General features: G+C 41.9%; 1 protein-coding gene across 1 annotated transcript in view; it reads right to left on the reverse strand.

Annotated features, from left to right (window-relative positions):
- The window catches only part of tox3 (TOX high mobility group box family member 3), a 38,229-nt gene that overhangs the window by 9,505 nt on the left and 12,529 nt on the right, over positions 1 to 16,195 (reverse strand). Inside the window, exons 2-3 of the mRNA XM_063880597.1 lie at positions 7,549 to 7,617; positions 592 to 843 (exon numbers count right to left, since the gene is read on the reverse strand). Of these exons, the coding sequence (XP_063736667.1) occupies positions 592 to 843; positions 7,549 to 7,617 (321 nt within the window). The remainder of the gene's footprint in view (positions 1 to 591; positions 844 to 7,548; positions 7,618 to 16,195) is intronic.

The raw sequence follows: 16,195 nt of genomic DNA on the forward strand, positions 1-16,195 counted from the left end.
GCCTCGTGTGACATTGGACAGAAGCGTGCGTCAGCATTTACAAAAAGGGCTTCAGGAGGCAACATGAATTAAATATGAGCATGTGAAACTGTGGCACTTTTGGGTCCCATTCTCCCCGTCCTTCTGGGACTGAATGTGCTTTATACTTTAACACCTGTGATCTATTCACATCTGCTCGCCTTACAGAGGGCGGATCATCCACAAAGTGTGTGCTTTTTTTCCAACAAAACCTCACAGTAAGTAACATACCATCATGACATTTACTCAATGTGATCATATACCTCCTGTGTTGTAAACAGGGCCAGATGCTGAGCCAGATGTACTAACAACAGGAGGGGTAGAAAAACTGTGAAGGTGACATTACGGATCAGAAAAAAGGCTGCATTAAGAGGACTGTACGCTTTTGATTTCAGTGCTGTCCAGTAGCTTATATTTAAAAGTTATATCTTTAGTATGAATAGACAGAAACACATCTGGAGCTAAAGGAAGGACACACACTGGAGCAGGAATTTTGTGTTGACAGGTGAGGATCTCTCTAGCCGCAGAAAATAATTCTTGATTTTATAGTGGTGTGTGTGCAGCGGCGCTCACCACAGGTTGGCCGTTGTTGATGGACAGCCCTTCCTGGTCCATCATGTTGCGTGAGATGGTAATAGAGGGCAGATCCAGACTCTGAGGGGGGAACTGAGGGATTAACAGCCCCCTGTGAGGAACTGGGGGCTCCGGCATGGCTGGGTAAGGTGAGTCCACGTCCGAAAGACCCATACCAGACTCCGTCTCAGGTGGAGGTGTGATGGGAGGAATCTCAAACTCCTCGTCTCCCAGGCTGGGTGTATGGAAGGTCTGGAAGAAAGAGGAACATCATTAAAATAAAGTGACTAAAACAGGAAGGAAGCATCGGCTGTGGTGGGCCTCATCTAACAGGCCGAACTTTGTTTAAGAGAAGGAGTGTTTTAGAAGTAGAGTGGTAATACACTTGTCTGTAAGTGCACTAAGATGTTACATTTCCTAAACCTATTAAAGTCCACTTTGAGGGAAAAAAGGCAAGCATGGAGGAAGACGTCAAAAGCAGAAAATATCAAGCAGCAATCACCAGAGAGAGAGAGAGAGAGGATACACGATAAAAGCTCTTAATCTTAAGGACGGAAGATGTTGGGTTGAAGTGCAGTGAAAACACACGTCACAGAGAGATGGATTTAAAGAACATTTTCAAAGATTATTACGCTTGGCCAGAAGTGTTTCTTTTTGTTCCCCTCGCCTGCACCCTTAAATCTGCTCATCAAACAGACTAATCCTTCTGCCTTTCGAATTAAAGCTTTTGGTCACACTTAATTTGCTTATGTGCCTTCTTGGAGATGGGACTGTTCACCTACTCGGGTCTTGTTTTCATCTGTGCATTGCATTAAGCTACGCTCTGCAAAGCCGTATATATTCATATGCTCACAATGACCACATGCATGCAGCTGAACACCTCACAGCAGGCTATCCTGCAGCTGACATGCTTAGGGCTGGCATTTTGCACACTGCATGCATCCAAAGCGTTACTAGCAAACACAAAAACAAAGTGCTTTGGTTAGAGCATTTTTTTGTTGGCGTCAGGACACTATTTTAAAGTTCTACCTCCAGTGTGTGCAACTATTTAAAACATGCGAGTTAAAAGGCGTTCATACCAATTCGAACAGGTACCGATGACTTTTGCCGTGCCAATTTTATATTTTATGCAGGATTGTAAGTCCTAGAGATGATCATGCATACCTTTCTGACTAACGCTGCTTCTTTGAAACGGCAGCTGGTTTTTCTCACTCTTTGTTGGGTTGCTCTTAACAACATTTGACAATACAGCAATAAGACACACGTAGTCACATGGCTTTTCCAATTGGAATCCAACTCCTATCCCAACAGAGGGGAAGTTTCACTGACCTTAAAAACCTGATATTGAGAGTTGGCCTGCCAGCAGAGCTCACTGTGGTTAGCAACAAAGCTAACCAGGCATGTCTTCCCAGTCTTCCTTGTCTTTGTCTTTCTGTCTCCGGTAGTGGATAGAATAACAGAAAGGAGACAACTGAGAGAATATGCCAACACAGGCCTTGATTAGGGAGTATTAATGTTCCCCTTGCTTGCTTTAGCACACAGACACTTGAAACTAATTCATTGCCTGCTCAGGGCAGCTGTCTTGACAAGCACTGATGAATTCCAGTGGCGGAGGCAGCAAATAGAGTTTTCATTCCTTCCCTTTCTTTCCCTCTTCCTGCTTCCTACCAATGTTTCACTTTTCAGTTGCTTGTTTCACGGATAGAGAATCAGTTCTCCTTTCAAAAGGAGCTAAGGTCATATTCATCACAGTCCTAGCCTCTGGCTTGCAGAGTGCAGAATAAATCACAAGCACCTTCAGTAGCAACCATTTACTCTGAGTCCTCTGCTGTCATATTATGCTTCAGTCCACTGAAAAACCTCCAGAACTTACTTCCCAATAATGCATGTTCAGCAAGACGTGAATCACAGTGCAGAGTGTTTATAAAAACAAACAACAAAACTGTCATAAGTCACGGGCAGAAGTTCCAGTAGCACATGGAAAGGATCAGACATCATTCATCATCACTGTCTTCATTCATCATTTTCAACGTCCCCTGTGGAGGGTCAACCGCGCAGCCCACAGATCTACAGTCCAAGTCTCATCTGTATCATATCACGCAGCTATCCGAAAACACTGGCAGACTCTTATAATGTCTCTGGCAGAAAAGCTGTAGTCTTGCCCTGTCCAGAACAGTCAGAAACACTGCACAGGCTGTAAACATTTCAGCAAGTGTATCCACATAATCCCTTGCAGGAATGCTTTTGAGGAAAGAAACATATCACTTGTTTGTCTCTCGCTCTAATACGAATATTATTTGCTGATGTGAGCAAGGTAGGTGTATGGAGGTGTTGCACATTTTTAAAGTAAAACAGGGCAGAACTATTTACGTCCCTGGCTCCTACAGGCTACTGCAGAGTGGCCTGAATTACAGAGCCAACCTAGAGATTTGAGATGTCAAAGGAGAAGGTTGGCTTAGGTGAGCTCTGCTTTTGTAGGAGAGCTGCAAAGCATGACTGTGACCTTTAAGGAAAACACAGACATGCACTTGGAGGAGAGGAATGCTGGTGTTTAATGTCTGCTAAACAGAATGAAAGCAGAAGATAGAAAAGGAGAATACTGTGGGGGAGGAAACAGCAGATCCGTATCAAAGACTTTGCTTGTGTGCATTGCCTCGCTTTGTTAATGATGATACAAATTAACATCTGCACCGGGGGCACTGGTAATGGAGACATGGCGTTTGTGTCTCATTCGAGGGAGCATGGAAGATGTCAGCTGTCTGAGGAGAAAAGAGCCTCTCCCCGAGGAAGAGGAGCCCGATTTGTCTTGAACCCACAGAGTGTTACAGTGTGTTGTGTCATTTCAGATAAAGCTAGTCTAATTCTGCACCAGGAGCAGCTTAGGGGGCTCTGATCGGAGATTAAGAGATGCACGATCCACTTTCTTCACATCACCAGCCTGATTATCCATTTAAATTGTTCTGAAAGGCTCAGAAGAGCCAAGTGCCAAGACAGATGCTGGCTTGGGATGTGCAGGCATGTACATGTAAAGGGTGGGCAAGGGACAGCACAGCACAGTGTGTGTGTGTGTGTGTGTGTGTGTGTGAGTTTCCATTGGCAGCCACAGAGTCCAGTAATGTGAGGGCAGAGCAGGGCTTGTAACAGAGAGGCCTGATGTTCCCAGAATGGGCATCCTGAGCAGGTGTGCCAAACTATACTGTACTGCAAACCATTTTGACCAGTTAGAATATTCTGCCTGAAATAAAGAGTGGGGTTGGTGTAGTACGAAGAGATAAAGCATTCGTACTAAATGATTTATGATATCACGATCACTTGATCAAAAACAGAAAAGGAAAGCACTGCTCAGAATGATGACAGGCTGATGTAAAGCAATTTCCCATGTTCACCATCTTTAAGCTAACATTTGACCATGTGAACTAAACACAATTTCTAACTGAGGCCGATGGAAAGTGTTTGGATACAAACCAAAACGTCGGACAAATTCAAATGTTAAGCTGTTGTGAAGGTAATGGTGGCAGTAGAGCATATCACTAATAGCAAAGCAGGTAAGATCAGGGGTCCAGCCATCTGAAAGATTCATGTTTTTGCAAAATGTCCTTGAGATATTTTATTCCTGCATCAAAGTAGTGAACCTACAGAAACACTGCCAGCCCACTAGCATGGTATCTTAAGTGCTAAGTGTCAACAAAACAACTTGTTCAACGATAACTCTAGCAAATTAATCACTAAAACAAACAGCGATACAAACAGGGAGGTGTAGATGTGTATCAGTGCATGTTCCGCTGATATTTTATCCTTGGTGCTCTTTCAATATCAGGACAAAGAGCGAGAGAAATCTTTTCAGGCAATATTCCCAGCCCGTCAATAAACGTAGTAATGCAATTCACAGATGCAATAAGCAAGACTTGTTAAAGGCAGCAGCATGCAATTACTGCACATAATAGGCCTCAGAATCAATAGAGGCAGGAATGAGGATCCAGTTTCAAATATCTAGACAGGCAAAGTGCAGCTACTCGAATGACAACATCAACCATGGCACCCCTAATCAACATTATTTCAAATTTGGATCATTTGTAGTCCATTTCTACATATTTATAGTTCATTACACAGCTCTAATTTGATTGGGAGAGTAAAGTGATACATCTGAGTGGAACACAATCTCAGTGTACAGTATCGTTATCCCTGAGGAAAGCAGTCAAGCTCTCCCTGCTAGGATGTATGCTTTACCAGGCAAGGTCATCTTATCTCATCCTCTAAGTGCACAAGGTAAACGATACACCAGCCATCTAAACAGCAAATACTGGGCTGCTGTTCTGATGTAGAAGCATTCTGCCTTGAGCCCCAAACATATTGTATTGTAAAGATACAGTGTGTATTGTGCAGAGGAACAGTGGCTGGATGTAAACAGGGTTTTTTTTTTCCCATTTAGTTTTAAAGCTTTTTAAGATATTGCTTAAAGCACAACAATCGCATCGTGTCCAACCGTCACAGCAACAATATCATCACCAAAGACAAACTTCAATGCTGTACAGAGTAAAACATAATGAACATTTGTGAGATTATCATCTGTTTTAGTTGAATTCCTAAACTATTACACATTTTTGAATTATGCTGCTGCTTCATTACTTGGTCAAATGTGACAAGCTAGGCTAGCTCATGGTGGCTTTTTGTTGCTAAAGTTAGCAAACTATAGATAGGTACTGCTTCTACATTTCTTTGAGGGTTAATTCACTAACTTTTTAACTCAACTTGTGTCTGTTTACCATGAATCAGTATGACATTTCCATTTAAAACAACAGGTAGTTAGAAACAAATTTGTCGATTGATGCTGTTCAAGCAGTCACATTTCCTCAGATTGAAGCTAAGCTAACTTACAAACTTCTTAAACAGAACATAATTGAAGTTAAAAAGCTGCTATATGAATATCAGAAAACCTTTTCAAGTTGACTAAGTAACGGGACTCTTAGGGAGATGCATCTTGCACTTAAATAAAAGTATTTTGCAATGTACCTCTAAGTGTGAGTATCCAAATGCTAGCATCACTATCGCCTTGCTAACAGCTAAACCGACGGGCCAAAAGTGTGTGCATGAGTGCCAATCAGTAGCTGAAAGGTAACTTTACCAGACCTGATTTGAGAAAGAGGTGTAGCTATATGCACAAAGTAGAAGTGAGTTGTCCTAAAATACAAAAGAGGTTGCCTCTTTTTATAAGAATAATCATCTGGTTTGATTTAAAACAATGGTGACATAATTTTAGCCTGCTGTCAGAGTTAGCTATTCATCATGGAGACCTCAAAACGGACCTTCTTTTTTTCCTTCTGCAGCTGAAGCCAAAGGCAGACACATGAAGAAGATTAATATAGCATTACAGTGGAGATATTGTAAAACCTCAGAGTGGAAGTCACATTAATCTTACTTTAAGCTCAGGTTGCAACAAACAATACTTAGGGTCCTCTCAGAAAAGAAGAACCTATGCTCTTCTCTCAAGCACAATACCATCTGTGCCCTAACACTGGAGACAGTTGTTCCTTTTGATGAAATGCAAATGAGCGAGGCTGTTTTTATCAAGGAGCAGCATCCCCCCCCACCCTGCCCAATCCATGCAACCCCCCCCCCCCCATTCCCTGACTGCCACAGCTGGGGGCTGAACGCTCTGCAAGCAGCTTGCGTCGGCGTGGTCTCGGCAGCCAGTGGATGCAGAGGATGCGCCCACTCAGCGTGAATCTGGGGGGAAAATTAAACTTCTTCCATAACACTCGGTGGCTTTGAGGAGCAGCCTCTTCATTGTCCATCACTGTGAACACTTCTCTACCAGCTACGATGCCACAGTTGCGTCCGAACTTCGCAAATAACGTGAATGAAAACAACAAAGGTTAACAGTGACATCTATCTCACTGTTTGGGAGTTGTTGCAGGGATGCTTTGCTGTGGGTTTTCCAAGCCAGATCAATCTCGCCTGCACAACTGAATGAAATTGGCCCGTTTGAACCACAGAGGGATGATGGGTATTTTTGGTGCACTTGTCTCTAATGACAGGGCAGCAAGAGTGGGTGGAAGGGGAATAGAGCGGGTAAATTTAGCACACTGTTAGGACTACTATGGCTCAGAGAGACGGTTATATACCTCCAGAGAAACAACTATTCCCTTTCGTTCAGAACAACAGTACAGAGTTATTCCAGCAGATTGTTGGAGACTTGTCACTTTATGTAAGTACCGGCAGATAGAGAGTGACAGAACTATACAATCTCTTTGGGCTTCTTTATTACGCCTTTGAAAAGGGGGATGAAAACAGCTGTTTATAACCTCAGCTTTCTGGGATATCACTTTATCTTACAGAGTGGAGTCGGATCACATCAGCATCAGCGTTCAGAAGTTAAAATGAGACAATATAGGGAGAGCCGGGCTCCTCTTTCTGCAGGCTTATTGCCTCTCATGCAGGCAGTACTAGCAGGTAGCGTTTCAAGCAATAAATATTGTTGCGTATGAAAAACATGTACACGATTCAAATTGGAATTTCTCATTAAGGGATTTAAAGTGTGAAATATAGGGCTCGTGCTTTAGATATTGCTTTTGCCAACTTTTCCCTTTACTAACAAAACCACAGAGGAATATTTTTAAAATGAAATGTAATTTAATACATTAAAGACTTTTCTTTTTAAAGCTGTCTTATTAAATCAAATAAATATTCACATCTTATATTGCACTGTAACTTTAACTATTGTATTTTATACCCGCCTCTTCCGTCTCATTCTCTTGACTTTTTAATGACGTTTCTAAATTAAATTTAAAATGCATTTTCTTGAATTAATGCTTTAAAATGTTGTTGTGAAGCACATTGAACTGTGCTATAGCTAAACTTGCTTCCATTTCCTTACTTGGGCCTATGCAAAATATGCATCAGTTGAACTTCCAATGATCAGAAAATAGTTTTAATGTGTAGAAATGAAAGTATACTCACATCCCCAGCAGCAAGCAGGGCCCCGTTTGCCTCGGCCATGTTCATGTAGTTGTTGTTGTTATTCTGGAACTGCAAATGAAGAAAAAAAACAATCAGTTTACTGGAGTCCAGATACGATCCGGTGCAACACGAGCTCTCCTCTTTGATAATGGACACCTGTCACTCACACAGATTGTCACACTTGGCTGTGAATGTTTACACACCGAGTTAACCCCCTTTTCTCCGCCTGCACGGTCGCATTTTGCCACTCTGCCATTATTGCGACACGACGAGAGGCTTGTGAGAGGCCCGGGCCAATTCAACCAGGGTAATGAGAATCTGGTCTGGCTATTCAGCTCATATGGGATGGCAATTAAGGATATGTTTGCATCACAAAGCCCAGTATCAAGATGCTGTGGCAGGTTATTAACTTCAGATAAACTATGGGAGTGGAGAGATACTGGGGGGAAATAAAGAGGTGGAGGGTGGTTTTAATATGGAGGACATTTTTTAGTTAATGGGAGTTCCAATTATCTCACCCATTTACTCATGAATAATCTGATTCAAATGTATTTTGTATCCATCCTAGTGTAATGCAACACATACAAATGTATTCTACCCAAGCGGTAATATCAGAGATTATATGAGGGTAATAACAAAGTATTCAGGGGTGTCATACTTCAAAGACGTGTTAGTAAGTGAGACAGTTGATAAGCTATTAAACCCTGCACTTTGGTAAGTAATAACATGTTTTCACAATACACCCCGCCCTCCCAACCCACACATAGCCTGCTGGCAAAATGGCAGCCACTTCCTTTCTTTGGAAACACAACCATGCTGACAGGTAGGAACAATGGGACATAGAATGAAGAATTATGGGCTAGCAGCTGGGCCCGGGAGCACAATGCACCTCTCTGTGAGTGAGGAGTGCAAAAAACCCAGCCTACACGGCACGGAAGAGAAAGAGTCACAGTGCGTTTGTGTCTTCATGAGGTTCCACATCTCTAACAAAGCTCGGCGGTAATCTCTTTTGTGTGTTTATTACAAAGTCACTCTCTTAAAACATTATGAGAGACCAAGAACTCCAATACACGCGGCTTCTTATCCTAGCAAAAGCCAAACAATGGCGGAAACAAATTAAGATCAGAGCGAAATGAGAAGTGCATTAATATATTTTCTATCCCTTTGTGTTTTCTCCCCATTCTCCCTTTTTCTTCTGAGTGGTTAGTATGCGAATGTAATTACCGAAAGAACTGCTGCTAATCAACTGCGAATGGTATCCATTAATTAGTCTATGCCCTGGAGAGAGAGTGGGGAATCAGCAGCAATGTTAACAGTGTTACGCACCAATGAGAAGCAGAGCCACGAGCAGGTGGTTGCAGCTCTATGGGCCTCTTGTGCCATCTCACCTGGAGCTGCCCTAATAAACTATATCTGACAGGAGCAGCGAGCTACATGTTTGCTTAAAAGTCACACAAATATATAAAGACAAACACCCTACTAGTGAGAAACATGTGTCAATAGCGAGCACTCCTTCCCCTCCCAGCTGTGTGTAACTTTAAGACATGACATGGCCGGGTTACGTCAGCCACTCGGCTGGTAATTAACCTTACGCTGGGCTTATCTGGGAAGTGTTACTCTTCTTCTTTTAGATAACAAATTGAAGTCTCAGAGATATCCTTCTCCATTCAAGCACAAGGAACATTGTTCTGATTGTGGGGGGAGATATGGCTTCCTGCAAGGCTGTCTGTGTCTTCTTCTGTGTCTCTCGGGATGTGAATAGGATTTTAAAAGAGTGAGTGCTTATTTTAAACAGCCAGGAAAACCACAGAGGAATACAAAGCTATCTGAAATCTTTATGCTACTTTTAATATAGAAGCTTGAATACTGTCCTGTCTCAGCGAGCTGTGAGATGTGTTCTTGGTTGTTGTCAACTCAATTACTTGCAGTGTACAACAAAATTACTTGTGGATGACAAATTGAAGAGATGATGTCATTAAAACAATCACCACTGTGGGCATTGGTTGAAAGACACATACTGGGAGAACGGACATTGAACGAAACACATTAGCTCCATTAGAGAAAAACACAATCAACTTAAGTCCAAGTGCTAATTAGTGCAGTGAAACTCCCCCGGCTCTGCCTCTGTGAATCTGGTGTTATCGTGTGTCCAGGGCCCTTTAAGAGCAGTTCCATATCTCCGCCGAGAACTGTGACTAACATCCCGAGAAATGTCCCCAGCCACCAGTATCAATCTTCACCATTAAAAGCTGTACCATGTACCAGAGCAGAGGCCTCGGCGGACAACCAGAGCAGGGAGTGGAGATGATTATTGTTATTCCCAATTCATTTTTCGTGTGGAGGGGGGGGGGGGAGGCTTTTGCCACTCATGTTCGCAGCAGTGACGATTGAGTCAAGTGCCAGATGAAATTAAGTATGATTGGAGGGACCACGCAGCTAAAATGGGTCAGAGCAGACAATGAAGGCTCTGTAATTAAAATGATGTGACGAGCTAGACAAGAGCTGCCATGTGAGACGGAAAACAACCGTGTGTGTGTGTGTGTGGACTGGAGAGTAGATTTTGTTACAAAAGGAAAAGTGGAATTAGTTGGTTTTGTGTAATAAAAATAAATGCTCCTGAAACACAACAAACTGGTTCTAAATATCCAGTTAAGCTCTATAGCAATAGCCCAGGCAGTGATCTTACACGCTTTCAAGAAACCAGCACTTTACTTGACTCCAAAAAGCAGTCATGTGCTACAAGAAGAGACCCAAAGGGAAGCCATGGCGCTTTAAAGTAACTACGGGGTAGAAGGCTTTTATTAACAGAGTGAATTCACAGTTAAAGGTGTAATATGAGTCAGACATGGCAGAGCAAACACTGGGCAGTCGGTGTTTTTATTTCTCCTTTTGCACCAGCAGCACATTTCTTCAATAACTGTTTAAAAAAGGAGAGAATTAAGGGCTGACACGAACCCTGATCCTAACGTGAAAAGACTCCACTGTCTGCATGATCGCAGACAGACAGACAACTACCTCGCAGTGAATGTGATGAATGTGAGTTTCAACATTGTTCTGTAAAGTCAAGAAAATACTTCAAGGATTTGATTTTAATCCTTGAAAAAGCTTCAGATTTGTATTATCAGACAGAACAGTTTCAATCAAATCCCAAGCAACAAACATCAGCATGCATACTGCTTGTTTTTTTGGTATCTTTCTGACTGAAGCCGGTGCAATTTTGAGGCTTGATTTTCCCCCTACATTTTAAATCCCAATGCAGGAATATTTGTACCAGAGAAAGTCCAGTGGGAAATAAGGTGTTTTACAGCTATTATAGCAAACAAAATTATTTCAACCTCAGGGTGAACACAATATTGCACCAACACGACCCCATCTAACCCCCAATATGATGGAGTAAGCACACATATCCTATCAGTAAACATGAACTGGACAACCAAGATCCACAGAACACACGCCTGAAGAGCGTCTGATAGCACAGCTGCCAGCTCTGCGTGCATACAAATGGAAAATAAACATACCTTCTTATTTGAACAGTGACTACTGCTGGTGTTTAAATGATAAAGGAATACTGGAGAAAAAGCTTTTCGCAAACGAACGTTATTTAAAAATCATAATTTCCTTGGTTTTGACATTAAATCAAAAAAGTCACCGTCTGTCAGCAGGTAACCAAATTGGACACATTCTTCCTCAGCACCAAAAACCACCAAACTAATTCAATCAAGAGCCCGGGCTTTTCCAGAAACATATCAACTGCTGACAAGCGATTTTACAGTTCAGCTTGAGCTCGGTAATCACAGACTAGCATGTGTTCTCTGGAATATGACCCTTTTGCTAATACGTTCTCCAGTGGTCTCCATTAAAGCGCAGCAAAAACCCCACAGTTAAAACTCAACCTCCAATCCCGAGTATGCATGGCCCTACCACCGGGTCTCTTGTTCAGTGAAGACTCAAAAAAGGAGTAGAACTGTTTCCTCTCTTGAAAAGGCTCTGTTGTATCCTCTGTAGAAATCATCTTCTTATTCTCTGAGGACCTCCTCACCAAATACAGGCTCATTTACAACCCAATTCAGCATAAACACTGCAGCTGCCTGGTGATCACAAGACCTATTCACACCCAGCAGGCCGTCGCACACGCAGGGGGAGAGCCGACATGCTATATAGATATATATTCCTCCTATGTGTGCAGCCGGCAATTTGTAAAACAACTACACATCGCAGCATGATCACGCAGTGGGCTCGCAGCCTGTACTCTGATCTGCATGCTGAATCGATTGGTAATTCGGTTTAAAGCTAAAATCATTACTACTGATGAGTCCCGTTTTCCGCCATCATCATTGACAGTCCTAAACTACATGAAGAAGAACTGAGGGGAAGTTTATTTTAAACATCTCACTCTTCCTTCTGCAACAGTAAGAGCAGTGGATCCAGCATGAGCAAAAGTCCAGGTCTTATCTTGGATCTGAATCCGGCTGATGACAGTTTTGTTCAGGCCCTTTGCTGGTTATCTCCTCTCTGACACCACACTGATCACTGTGGTCTGAACTATTGTCATCACAGCTGGTTTTATTTTGTTACCAGAATGATATGAATCAGCTCCAACAGGATGCTACCTTTCTAATGACCAGATTTTGTTAAAAAGGGCAGAACATCCAGGTTAAAAATGTGACCTTTTAGCTTTGAAAGATGTAATCACTGAGGCTTAAAACTATGTGAACAAGAAAGTACAGATGGCGGTTGTAACGAGTGAAGCAAACGGCAAATCCTCTGTACTTTAAATTGCTCTACATGTTCCCTACAGTCACAGGGCAGGAAACTAAGTTTGCATATCCAACCAAAATGACAAGCTTAACTATGAAAATAAAGGAAAAACTTAAAGCGATTTCACAGCTCAGCAAATATGTATAATGCTTTTTTTTAAGCTACCCAGTCATTATGGCAGTGTTGAAAGACAGGGAAGGGAAAGCTATAGTTGGTGCGTTCAGCATATTGCTTGGGGCTACATTTATATTCAGCACAGAGGCGGTGTACATGAGTGATAACACGGAGAAACACACAGGCCAGGGGGGAAGGCACTTGTAAGATCTTTGCATTACTTTTAAAGTATTTGAGAATGGAATTGGTTGAGATTACTTTGTCAGTTCATACATAAGATCAGGCAGAAAAGCAGTCAATCCCAGAAAAGTCAAACTACATTCCCAAAATTCACTCCTATTTTATAACAAGTTAGAACATGCCGCCGTTCCTTAAACACTCTTTCACCACAGCAGTGCTATACCATTGTGGCTATCGCATTGAATGAAAGAGAATTTAATGCCTAAAGTCAAGTGGGGATCTACAGCTATATGTTCTACTTTAATTATGGGTTTCCAAATTTAGAAGCACAATTACAGCCATCAAAGCAGCTCTGTGAGACTGTACTCGGACACGGTGGTGCTTTTATCTGAAGGCTAATCGGCATTCTAACATGCTCACCATAGAAACACAAGCTGAGGTTTAGCAGGTAAAGTTTGACCATGAATGTTTGAAGTAGTTCTTGGAAAAAGCTATTTATTTTTGGACCAAAGGTGACTGATAGTGCTAGAATTGCTGGGAATAAGAAAACTCTTGTCAATTGTACCTGTTCTATCATTGGCATTTATTGAATAATGCTAACATTCAAGGCTTTTCCATCATCAGGTTTTTGTGTAAAGGACTTTATAACATTTGTGTAGCATGGCCACATCCAACGTCACACTATACAATGGAACCAAAACACACCGAGGTTCACCATAGCTATGTTTTCTCCGAGGACAAGGACTTAAAAAATGCTGCCAAAACAAAGATGGTCTTAGTATTTGTCATAATGGATCCATAGTGTGAGCCCAGAAGTCTCAGTTCTATGCAGGTCAACATCCCAGGTTTTCTTTCTAGCCGTTGAGTCTCTGCTCTGTACTTTCAAGAGCAAATCCTAAAAAGAAAGCGCAAGCTAAATGGGGTTCCATCTTTGATCTGGCGGGGTGCAAAGCCATTGGCCAACAGCCACAAAGGGGCTTAGGCAATGGGAGAGGGCCTCAGAAACATGGTGTAGCTTTCTCACAATGGCCGCTGTTGCATGGACACAGCTCTTGAGGAAGCAACATGAGAAAGGCTCGGCTTGGCGGTGTTGTCTTGCCTTTACTGCTAAGCCATGTCTCAAGGCTTGTTTACTCTCAGCAGCTTTGAAGACACTCCAACTCACGATGTTATCAGAGGTGTGGATTTTAACCAAGCTTACTCTCTTGACATTCTTCAGTGAAGAACAAGAGGCTGCTGTGGGGTTAAAAAAGCTAATAACCCTCACACAAATAAGTGATAAAAAAAAGAGGGAAATCTGTGTGCCACTGGTAATGTCTGTGTTCCTGGTTGAGTTATTGGCTACGGTTGTGTTACTTCTTGTGGTTTCTCAGGCGGCTACGAGCTCTGGTGCCTGGATTCACATAAAGCTTTATTGAAAGCTGCTGGTAGTGGAGTCCTCTCTTATTGCTCTAGCAGCAGATACATTTTTATATTCCCTGTACTGACGTTACTGGCTAATACACTCATTATAACAGGCTTTGGGAATGTGCAAAGTCAAGAGCTTTTCGAGATGGACTCAACACAATCCTTTATTTTTAAGCTGGTAATGGCAGAAAAGGGAAAACGGTGAGCTACCATATGCAAGATAATAATATTTCTGATTCAAATTATTAAATGGTAACAACATCAAGATGTCAGTAAATGCATGGGATACTATCATTTAGGACAACTTGGCTACAGGCTGTTGGCTAGGTTGGTGTTGTTCTCGTATCTATGTCATTTAAATCAGAAATCCTTTAAAAAAAGGACATTAAAGTAAGCATTTAAATGAATTCTCATTGTGTGTAAAATCTCAAGATTATTCATCTCCTCCTGTTACTGCTGGTAATAATTCTTGAGTAGCGCCATAGCTTTTAAAACCTCACTGTGTATAAAGTCACCATACCTTCCAAGTTGTTGTGCAACCTGTGTCTTTTTCTGTTATTCTTATCATAAGCCCACAGTAAGCACAAACTGAACAGTTGTTCAATCTCTATAAATCTGAGAAACACAAACTGCTGAGCGGTGACTCATATATCAGTCTATTATATACTACAGGGCTGACTGTATTAAACAAATGGCTGGGCCTGCAGCTGGAAAAGAGAGGCAATATAGAGAGAGCAGAGGTTATTGTCTAATTTAAATCTTGGCTGCGTTCCCAGAGCTGTACCACATTCCAATTTGTGGCTGTGTTGCTTGGCGCTACTGACAGAGGTCCGGCTGCAAATACTCTCGGGCTCCTCTCCAGAAATGTGTCTCAAAACTGACAATCAACAAGTTGGCAAAGATTAACAATTAATGAAAGGGTAGGGTATTAGGTGGAATAATAAAGATGCACACATAGATGTTGTTCGCTGCATGTGCCTTTTTTTTCTTTCCTCCGCCCCGTGGTTGCAATAATGTATCTATAATCATTATGACTTGATGTGCTGCAACAAAGGCTCGTAAAGAAAAGTGAGTGCATTGTAAGGTGTTTGAGTTCCGTAATGAAATAGCAGCTGGATAAGACATCTGTGAACACATAGTAGTTACAGAACGGTTGAGGGGGCTCTTAGAAGCAATTAGCTTATTTCAGGCTTTTTCTTCTTGGCATACTATTGTCCGTTCCTCTGGTAGATTGACAGCACACCGGGACATTATTAGCGAACCTGACGGCTGTTGAGTCGCAGACATTGTTTTTCTTGTGACAGCAACCATCAGGCTAAGTGCTTCGCTAATGTTTTTAACAGTATTTAAACTCAAAATGTCACTTTAACATTTCCCTACTTCAAAAAAGCAGCGCCAGATTAAGATAGCCGCTTTGAATAATTACAAACACTGAGCTTCAACTTTGATTCCATATCATTGCGATGACATTTAGAGAGATTTGGAACAAAAGTCATAACGAAAAACACAAAAAACGATTTGTTCCCTCTTTGTGAAATGACAGGTTTGGAGATCAAAGGCACACGGAAACCTGGAGGTCGGCTGTGTGTTGGAGCAGGGTTTTCTTAAAAGACACCAAGTTAGTAAAGTGTTCACACATGCACAGAAAATAAGCTTTATGCAAAAGCATGTTTTGTTGATGGCACTTCTCTGCGTGATGCCAATCAAAATGCAGCTATTTTTCACCCAGAGCTAATTTCCCAACTGTTTCTCTCAGGCAAATTACTGAGAATCCATTTGGCACACACATCTTACACTTGCATGCACATTATAGTACGCACACTGCAGGTAAAGAATGGATGGCTGTCAATCAATATAATGTGCATATAGACGAGAGCTCATCTTGTTGATGTGGTTTCCCAAACACTGCTGCTAAATAACCCTGAATCTCTTCTTACAATTTGAAAATAACCAAAGACATATTCGTACATCTCCCTTTTACAGCCGTATTGATTTCCTATTTGGACAACAGATCCCTCTGAGCACTTTTAGTCCAATTGTCTAGCCTTGACCTCTATTTGAGGTGAGTTTCTCCACTAAAATGCACTCAAACCTTGCTTTGAGCATGTTCTCCCATCACTCTTCGTTTGTCTTCATTAGGCCCATGCTTGACCTGCTTTTCTAACTCTCTCTGTGCAAGAATATAGTC

Source organism: Eleginops maclovinus, chromosome 4 (genome assembly GCF_036324505.1).
Source record: "Eleginops maclovinus isolate JMC-PN-2008 ecotype Puerto Natales chromosome 4, JC_Emac_rtc_rv5, whole genome shotgun sequence".
Classification (NCBI taxonomy): Eukaryota; Metazoa; Chordata; class Actinopteri; order Perciformes; family Eleginopidae; genus Eleginops; species Eleginops maclovinus.